At 44.7% G+C, this 10,000-nt stretch overlaps 2 protein-coding genes across 3 annotated transcripts in view; both read left to right on the top strand.

The window, feature by feature from the left end:
- LOC307154287 (uncharacterized protein) overlaps positions 1 to 5,260 on the top strand; it is a 12,107-nt gene extending 6,847 nt beyond the window's left edge. Inside the window, exons 3-9 of one of the 2 annotated variants that reach the window (XM_079864051.1) lie at positions 424 to 537; positions 1,084 to 1,316; positions 1,542 to 1,679; positions 1,952 to 2,145; positions 2,571 to 2,653; positions 3,323 to 3,406; positions 3,481 to 5,260. In XM_079864051.1, coding sequence (XP_079720177.1) covers positions 424 to 537; positions 1,084 to 1,316; positions 1,542 to 1,679; positions 1,952 to 2,145; positions 2,571 to 2,653; positions 3,323 to 3,406; positions 3,481 to 3,629 — 995 coding nt within the window. In that variant the 3' untranslated portion in view covers positions 3,630 to 5,260. Of the gene's footprint in view, positions 1 to 423; positions 538 to 1,083; positions 1,317 to 1,541; positions 1,680 to 1,951; positions 2,146 to 2,567; positions 2,654 to 3,322; positions 3,407 to 3,480 lie in introns of both variants that reach the window. The other variant, XM_079864050.1, reaches the window with a different exon arrangement.
- A 2,245-nt stretch (positions 5,261 to 7,505) lies between these two features.
- The window catches only part of f7l (coagulation factor VII, like), a 17,940-nt gene continuing 15,445 nt past the window's right edge, over positions 7,506 to 10,000 (top strand). Inside the window, exons 1-3 of the mRNA XM_079864045.1 lie at positions 7,506 to 7,741; positions 8,450 to 8,613; positions 8,696 to 8,720. Coding sequence (XP_079720171.1) covers positions 7,657 to 7,741; positions 8,450 to 8,613; positions 8,696 to 8,720 — 274 coding nt within the window. The 5' untranslated portion in view covers positions 7,506 to 7,656. The remainder of the gene's footprint in view (positions 7,742 to 8,449; positions 8,614 to 8,695; positions 8,721 to 10,000) is intronic.

The following is a 10,000-nucleotide window of genomic DNA, read 5'->3' as shown; positions in this document are numbered from 1 at the left end:
TGTGTGTGTGTGTGTGTGTGTGTGTGTGTGTGTCTGTCTGTGTGTGTGTGTGTGTGTGTGTGTGTGTGTGTGTGTGTGTCTGTCTGTCTGTCTGTCTCTGTGTGTGTGTGTGTGTGTGTGTGTGTGTGTGTGTGTGTGTGTGTGTGTGTGTGTGTGTGTGTGTGTGTCTGTCTGTCTGTCTGTCTGTCTCTGTGTGTGTGTCTGTGTGTGTGTCTGTCTATCGGTCTGTCTGTCTGTCTCTGTGTGTGTGTGTGTGTGTGTGTGTGTGTGTGTGTGTGTGTCTGTCTGTCTGTCTGTCTGTCTGTCTGTCTCTGTGTGTGTGTGTGTGTGTGTGTGTGTGTGTGTGTGTGTGTGTGTGTGTGTGTGTGTGTCTGTGTGTCTGTCTGTCTCTGTGTGTGTGTGTGTGTGTGTGTGTGTGTGCAGCTGGCAGCGGCCGTGCGAACGGCTCGTCTGGAGATCCTGTGGTGGGGAGCGTGATTCTGCATGATAAGCTGAAGTTCTGGATGGATCCGCGTGGGTCGGTGCACTACCATCAAGGTAACGAGAACGAGTGACTGAACCTCCAGTCTGAGGTGTCCAATCCAGCAACCAATCAGGGGCTTTCAGACTGGAGCGCGGGGGAAAGTTTAGAGGAAAATATGTGAAAAAATACATACAGTTGTAATCAAATTGGGTTTATTGTCAAAATGTACACTTTCAGCTGTTTCAATGAACAAATCAAACAAAAGTAATTGAAATAGCTCAACATAACAGATGTTTCAAGTGGTTTCCCCAAATTCAACTGAAAATGCAACTTTTTATGACTTCCACATTCTCTAAATTATTCAACGCCCTGAACAGAATCCCTTAAATCAGGAGTTGTCTCATTAATCAAGGGCTTCATTAGCTGCACCAGGTGTGCTTGAGCTAGAACACATGAAATATCTGAATCCACGTAATTATAATATTAACTTTTCTCATTATGAACTGAAAGTCAGCCGCTCCAGAGAGAAGCGTTGAGTCCGGCTCACGCTCACCCCTATAACCCTAACCCTAACCCTAACCCTAACCCTAACCCTCCCTCAGTGACGGTGTGATCTGCAGGTCTGCACGCGGGTCAGAACACCCTGAACGTTCTGTGTGCTCTGAGAGCCGCCCAGGTTCTGTCCGCCGGCTCGTTCTCCAGCGCCGCTGATCCCGCAGCGCGAGCCGCCGTCCTGTCGGATTACGTGGCGTTCCTGACGAGTCCCGGCTCTCACGCCGACACGTACGCGGAGTCCTTCCACCGGAGCTTCTTCTGCGACTGGCGGGAGCCGCGACCCACGACCCCCAGCGAGGTGAGCGCGCCGGAACACCTGTCGCCGCCGCCGGTGCTGGGGAACGTTACTGTGACATCTAATGCGTTACAATATTGCCTTACTTAGTTTTTTTAGAAAAGTAATACGTTGCGTTACTTTTGCATTACTTTTTCCTCACCTGGGCTGGGCTTGTTTTTATTTATAACAAAAAAGTTATATTTTTTCACTGTTGGCGTCAGCATCATGTGACCCGTGTGTTCGCAGGTTCTGGAGTTCGCGGAGCGGCGATCGAGGCGCATGTTGAACTCGCCCCGCAGCGACGGACAGCTGAACGCCATCGGCTGCCTTCCCACCGCCATTCCCTTCCTGCTAATGTCTGCCTCAGCCAATGAGGAGCAAGCAGTGAGTCACCTGACACGCTTTTTCACGTTTGTGCTATATATATATATAAATGAATTAAATTAATAACTTTTTTACAACAGAAATGAACCATCACTGAACTTTCTTAAGCTGGACTGTGACGCTATTTTCTTCTAGAAACAAACTCTGTTGCATTATTCTCCTGTTATCTCTGTAAAGCTGCTCTGAAACACTCTGTGCTGTAAAAAGACTTGACACCATCTCACAGCTAATCAGAGTGTCCGCTGGTCCTGTGTGTGTGTGTGTGTGTGCAGGTGTGTGCGGCGGTGGAGTTTGTGAAGCTCACTCACCCTCACGCGCAGCTGGAGCCGCTGGTGTCTCTGTACGCTCGAGCGCTTCACGCGACGCTGAACGGAGCCTGTCTGCGGCGGACGGCCGAGGCCGCGCTCAGATCCCCCGCGCTCGACGCCTGGGACGCAAGTCAGCGCTTCATACAGCGGGCCGAGAGGTACATACTGTATTAGAGGAGTAGTTCACCCAAAAATGAAAATGACCCCATGATTTACTCGCCCTCAAGCCAGAAGCTCATTATTTTACTTTAGAAAGTCTTAAATATGGATATTTTTCTAACACGGACGCATCGCTTCGCTTCACTTTTAACATGGACAGATGCACTTTTATGGACTTCAATAAAATGGTGCCCATTCACTGCCATTATGAAGCAGGACATTTTTTTAATATAACTCTGATTGTGTTCGTCTGAAAGAAGAACGTCATATACACCTAGGAGTAAATCATGGGCTAATTTTCATTTTTGGGTGAACTATCCCTTTAAGATATGATGCTCTTGGATGTCTGTGATTGGTTCTGATGAGTGTGTGTGTGTGTGTGTGTGTGTGTGTGTGTGTGTGTGTGTGTGTGTGTGTCCAGCAGGTTTCCAGCATCATCATCAGCCGAGCGTCTGAAGGTCCATCAGAGCGCCGTGGAGTCTCTCGGACTCGCCTGCTACACACAAGGTTAGGAAACCCTGAGCCGAGTCGAGTCTCCTTCATTTATACAGCGCTTTACCAGTATAGAGTTTCACAGCAGCTTTACAGTGATAACAGGAGATTACAGTAACAGAGAGTGTTTAGGCTTTACAGCAGATCTAGAATAAAGTTATTGTCCAGATAAAGTTAGTTTTGATTGATTCACTTCCGTTGTAAAGATCATTAGTGATTAACTCAGGGGCCGCTAACACACACCGCTCTCACAGGAAACAGAAACTCTTAATGTGTTCCGGCTCATTTACACACACTGTGTTTGAGAAACCGGTGCAAGTTTTGATTTTTTAAAAAAAACATGATCATCTCTGTGTAAACGTTCAAAAACGCTAATCTGTGAAACTCTGAGGGCGCACATGTGTATCACGTGTTTAGTCTATAGGTGTGTGTGTTTATATATATGTGCGCAGAAGTGTAGTCTCTCTTTACATACTGACCTCAACAGATTACTTGTCTGACCTTAAATTCATAATACAGAAATTCGTTTGCAAGAAATGCAACAGAACTTCCTATGATGCTCCTCTGATTGAGAGTGTGTGTGTGTGTGTGTGTGTGTGTGTGTGTGTGTGTGTGTGTGTGTGTGTGTGTGTGTGTGTGTGTGTGTGTGTGTGTGTGTGTGTGTGTGTGTGTGTGTCGCCACAGGAGCTCTGACGAGCCTCTTCTATCTGGCGTACTGCTTTCATGATGACGTGACGGAGGGAATCCTGACCAACACCAACTGTGGAGGTGCGTCTCTCAGTCTCTCGCACTGCTGGTGGAAGTGTGTGTGTGTAACGCTGTGTGTGTGTGTGTGTCCGCAGGTGAGAACTGTAACCGCGGCGCAGCGTTAGGAGCTCTTCTCGGCGCGCGGGCGGCGTATATCGGCTCAGCCGTTCCTCAGGCGTGGAAGAGCGAGTTAAGGGACGCTCCGGAGCAAATCTGTGCTATCCTGCGGGATCTGGAGACCTGAACACACACACACACACACACACACACACACACACACACACACACACACACACACACACACACACACACTCACTCACTCACTCTCACACACACTCACTCACTCTCACACACACACACACACACTCACTCACACACTCACTCACTCTCACACACACACACACACACACACACTCTCACACACACTCACACTCACTTACACACTCACACACTCACTCTCACACTCACTCTCACACACACACTCTCACACTCACACACACACACACACACACACACACAGGAAGTGCCGCCACAGATGAGGTTTCCAGCTCTACTTCCCCTCATCTGCGCTTCATGACCTACTTGCATAATTCTCACATTAGAGCTGCATCTGTTATAAAGACGGAGTGAATAATGATCAGATATCTGGATTACATCTAAACACGCTTCAGCTTTTTCCTAAAGCTAATTTAAATAAACGTATATACAGTAGAGGCCAATAGTGACGCGCGGCCTGGGAACATCACATTTGTTGGAATATTATTATAAATGTGTTAAAGATTTTGGTTGCACTTTAGTTGAGGGTTCAGTGAGGGTTTTTAATTATCATGATATCACGAGGATTAGGATATCGGCTGTTTATTAGTGCGAATAAAGCACATATTAATGCCTCATTCTGCATGATCATATTCTACATCCCGTAATCCTACAATCCTAATCTAAACATCCATCCTGACTGAAAGCAGTGATTAGGAGTTTATTGAGGCAATAGCTAATAGTGTTGTGAATTACACCCTAAACTAAAGTCTGACCAAGGTTGTGTAATCATATTGTGTATGAAACATAATACAAGAAACATGCAAATTATGAAACACGACCAAATATGAATAACTTATTGTGTCAGCTGTACGTGAACACTCTTACAGTTTAACTTGCTACTCGTCATTAAATTAAATTATTTTATTTAAAATTGAAGGGTTTATTATAGAGTTTGGAGCAAAACTATCTTTCTTTTCTCTTTTTTTGGAATATCCCACCGGTCTCCCGTAGATTATCAGACACAGTGTTGCAGAATGTAATGTTAGATTTGTGTCTGATGATGCATTATTATGTTTTCTTGCAGCTCGACCTGTGATCGTGATTATTATAAGCTCTACTATAAATGATCTTCTGATTCAGATTATTTGCACATTTTGTGAAGCTGAACAAGCTTTTGTGTTTTTGTTTGTGTTTGGTTGGTTGTTTTTTAAATTGTAGCACTTTGGGATTTTGCTTAAATATAAAGTGCATTACAAATCAAATGTATTATTATTATTTGCTGTGAGTGTGTGTGTATCTTCAGTCAGAGCTGACAGCAGTGAGTGTGTTTGCAGCGTCTCTGAGGATCAGTGTAAACCGCACACATCTCTCTGTGGTCTCACAGACGAGACTTCAGTCCTCCAGTAGCTCGACACACGCAGAGTTCTGATCTAAACTACAGTTTAAACTCGAGACGGAAACCACAGCGCTTCTTATATAGCTTTAGCTAAATGAAAGTCAGAGACGCTGTGAGGCCAGATATAGTGATACATGCCATATATGAATCATTATGCAAATGCTAAACACTGTTTGAATGTTCACCAACTCATTTAAGTCAAAGGAAACTGCACTGAAAGGGATTCAAATTATCATAATTTACTCTCCCTCGTGTTTTTTCCAAACCTGTATGACTCTTTCTACTGTGGAACACAAAACAACATTGGACCCCATTGACTTCCATTGTATGAACCAAAACATGAGGGCGAGTAAATGATGACAGACCTACTGTGCACAGAAAGACTGGATCATCTGGATGTAGTGACTCACGTCACATTTACTTATACAGCGCTTTTTACAGCACAGAGAGTTTCAAAACAGCTTTACAGAGATAACAGGAGAATAATGCAACAGAGTTTGTTTCCAGAAGAAAATAGCGTCACAGTCCAGCTGAAGTAAGTTCAGTGATGGCTTGTTTTTGCTGTATTTTTATTTATTTTGTTCATATATACAGTGAGGAAAATAAGTATTTGAACACCCTGCTATTCTGCAAGTTCTCCCACTTGGAAATCATGGAGGGGTCTGAAATTGTCATCGTAGGTGCATGTCCACTGTGAGAGACATAATCTAAAAAAGAAAATCCAGAAATCACAATATATGATTTTTTAACTATTTATTTGTATGATACAGCTGCAAATAAGTATTTGAACACCTGTCGATCAGCTAGAATTCTGACCCTCAAAGACCTGTTAGTCTGCCTTTAAAATGTCCACCTCCACTCCATTTATTATCCTAAATTAGATGCACCTGTTTGAGGTCGTTAGCTGCATAAAGACACCTGTCCACCCCATACAATCAGTAAGAATCCAACTACTAACATGGCCAAGACCAAAGAGCTGTCCAAAGACACTAGAGACAAAATTGTACACCTCCACAAGGCTGGAAAGGGCTACGGGGAAATTGCCAAGCAGCTTGGTGAAAAAAGGTCCACTGTTGGAGCAATCATTAGAAAATGGAAGAAGCTAAACATGACTGTCAATCTCCCTCGGACTGGGGCTCCATGCAAGATCTCACCTCGTGGGGTCTCAATGATCCTAAGAAAGGTGAGAAATCAGCCCAGAACTACACGGGAGGAGCTGGTCAATGACCTGAAAAGAGCTGGGACCACCGTTTCCAAGGTTACTGTTGGTAATACACTAAGACGTCATGGTTTGAAATCATGCATGGCACGGAAGGTTCCCCTGCTTAAACCAGCACATGTCAAGGCCCGTCTTAAGTTTGCCAATGACCATTTGGATGATCCAGAGGAGTCATGGGAGAAAGTCATGTGGTCAGATGAGACCAAAATAGAACTTTTTGGTCATAATTCCACTAAACGTGTTTGGAGGAAGAAGAATGATGAGTACCATCCCAAGAACACCATCCCTACTGTGAAGCATGGGGGGGGTAGCATCATGCTTTGGGGGTGTTTTTCTGCACATGGGACAGGGCGACTGCACTGTATTAAGGAGAGGATGAGCGGGGCCATGTATTGCGAGATTTTGGGGAACAACCTCCTTCCCTCAGTTAGAGCATTGAAGATGGGTCGAGGCTGGGTCTTCCAACATGACAATGACCCGAAGCACACAGCCAGGATAACCAAGGAGTGGCTCTGTAAGAAGCATATCAAGGTTCTGGCGTGGCCTAGCCAGTCTCCAGACCTAAACCCAATAGAGAATCTTTGGAGGGAGCTCAAACTCCGTGTTTCTCAGTGACAGCCCAGAAACCTGACTGATCTAGAGAAGATCTGTGTGGAGGAGTGGGCCAACATCCCTCCTCAGTGTGTGCAAACCTGGTGAAAAACTACAGGAAACGTTTGACCTCTGTAATTGCAAACAAAGGCTACTGTACCAAATATTAACATTGATTTTCTCAGGTGTTCAAATACTTATTTGCAGCTGTATCATACAAATAAATAGTTAAAAAATCATACATTGTGATCATACTATTTTTTATTATGTCTCTCACAGTGGACATGCACCTACGATGACAATTTCAGACCCCTCCATGATTTCTAAGTGGGAGAACTTGCAAAATAGCAGGGTGTTCAAATACTTATTTTCCTCACTGTATATATAGGCCTATATATATAGCCGCTCTGGAGTAAACCGTGATGTCATCGTCCAGCTCAGTTCAGTTCTCATATAATGGTGTCAAGAAAGGCAAATAATATTGTTGAATATGTAAAAGCAGTTTGTGCTGAAATAACGGCAGAACATTGTGAAGACGAATAATTAATACAGAATGATGTAGCCTATACAACACTTCGAGACATTAAAACACTGACAGGTGCTTCTGTTCGTCTGAGCATCACAGGTAATAGTTGTTGAAGTGTGTGTGTGTGTGTGTGTGTGTGTGTGTGTCAGTGGCTCCCCCTGCTGGCGACACACAGAAGCGCTTCAGTCGCACAGGATTATTGTGCAATGATCTTCTGTCCGAACGCCCACGAGTGTCCAGAGCACAGAGAGTTTCAGACTTCGACCAGAAGATAAACCATCATGGAGTCCAAGCTGAACACAGTGAAGCTCTTCTACATGATCCTGGCGCTGTTTGCCATCCCAGAATGCTACGGGCTTCCATCAGGTGAGCGTGTGTCTGGATCACCTGTGTGTGTGTGTGTGTCAAGTCACCTTTATTTATACAGCGCTTTTTACAACACAGATTGTATCAAAGCAGCTTTACAGAGATAACAGGAAAATAATGCAACAGAGTTTGTTTCTAGAAGAAAATAGAGTCACAGTCCAGCTTAAGAAAGTTCAGTGATGGTTCATTTCTGTTGTAAAAGGGTTATTTATTTATTTAATTTATATATATAGCGTTCTGGAGAAAACCGTGATGTCATCGTCCAGCTCAGTTCGGTTCTCATATAATGGTGTCAGTGCCTTTATATTTATCAAAAGGCAGATCAATAATATTGTTGAATATTAAATGTCGACTAAGCAAGACAAAAGCCAGAGGCGACAGTGAAGGAACCAAAACTCCATCAGTGACAGAATGGAGGAATAAACCTTGTGAGAATCCAGACTCAGTCTCAGTTCTCCTCTGGCCAACGAGCGAACAGTGTGTGATTATGATTCAGGCAGCGTTACAGGTCAGAGGTCAGATTGGATCGGATCATTCAGAATATTTATCCCGTTCAGTCTGGTTTAAGATTGGATACGGCCCGGATCCGGCTGACTAGATCATGAGTTGTGGTCATGTCTAGGCGCAGGTCCTCCATCTGATCTGGATACGGCCTGGATCTGGTTGTGTTTGTGTGCTTCTCATCCATGTTTATAATGTCATCTGCAGTGTTCCTCAGTAAGTCCGAGGCCAGCCGGGCGCTCCGGCAGCGTGTCCGACGGGAGAACTCATTCCTGGAGGAGCTGAAGCTGGGAGATCTGGAGCGGGAGTGTCTGGAGGAGGTGTGCTCGCATGAAGAGGCCCGAGAGATCTTCAGCGTCCCCGAACAACTGGTGAGCAGAACTAAAACGAGCCTGCTGTTCGTTCAGCAGAAGAGCTGATGGAGATCTAACTGATTCTCCTGTTGTGTTTCAGGAGGATTTCTGGAAGAGATACACAGGTGAACCAGTGCTTACATGCGGCACACACACATCTGATAAAACTATACATTACATTTCATCAGTAGTTACATGCTAGAGTTGTTCAAAATTATTGAATAATTTTTTAAATGTTGCACATACAATTTGAAAAGTTAGAAATTATCTCCTTAGCAACTGCATAGCAATGACCTGACAACCACTCAAAACTCCATAGCAATGACCTGATAACCACTCCATAGCAACAACCTGACAACCACTCAAAACTCCATAGCAATGACCTGACAACCACTCCATAGCAACAGCCTGACAACCACTCAAAACTCCATAGCAATGACCTGACAACCACTCCATAGCAACAATCACACAACCACTCAGAACTCTACAGCAATGACCTGACAACCACTCCATAGTGACAACCTGACAACCACTTACATCTCCATAGCTATGACCTGACAACCACTCCATAGCAACAACCTGACAACCACTTAGATCTCCATAGCAATGATCTGACAACCACTCCATAGCAACAACCTGACAACAATTCAGAAATCCATAGCAATGACCTGACAACCACTCCATAGCAACAACCTGACAACCACTCAGAACTCCATAGCAACGACCTGACAACCACTCAGAACACCATAACAATGACCTGACAGCCACTCCATAGCAACAACCTGACAACCACTCAGAACTTCATAGCAATGACCTGACAACCACTCCATAGCAACAACCTGACAACCACTCAGAACTCCATAGCAACAACCTGACAACCACTCAGAACACCACAGCAATGACCTGACAGCCACTCCATAGCAACAACCTGACAACCACTTAGAACTCCATAGCAACGACCTGACAACCACTCAGAACTCCATAGCAATGACCTGACAGCCACTCCATAGCAACAACCTGACAACCACTCAGATCTCCATAACAATGACCTGACAACCACTCAGAACTCTATAGCAACAACCACACAACCACTCAGAACTCCATAGCAACAACCTGACAACCACTCAGAACCACATTGCAATGACCTGACAACCACTCAGAACTCCATAGTAATGACCTGACAACCACTCCTTAGCAACAACCTGACAACCACTCAGATCTCCATAGTAATGACCTGACAACCACTCCATAGCAACAACCACACAACCACTCAGAACTCCATAGCAATGACCTGACAACCACTCAGATCTCCATAACAATGACCTGACAACCACTCAGAACTCTATAGCAACAACCACACAACCACTCAGAACTCCATAGCAACGACCTGACAACCACTCAGAAC

This window comes from Squalius cephalus (assembly GCF_949319135.1).
Source record: "Squalius cephalus genome assembly, chromosome: 2".
Classification (NCBI taxonomy): Eukaryota; Metazoa; Chordata; class Actinopteri; order Cypriniformes; family Leuciscidae; genus Squalius; species Squalius cephalus.
The sequence above is the reverse complement of the archived record's forward strand: the minus strand, read 5'-3'. Positions and strand labels throughout refer to the sequence as shown.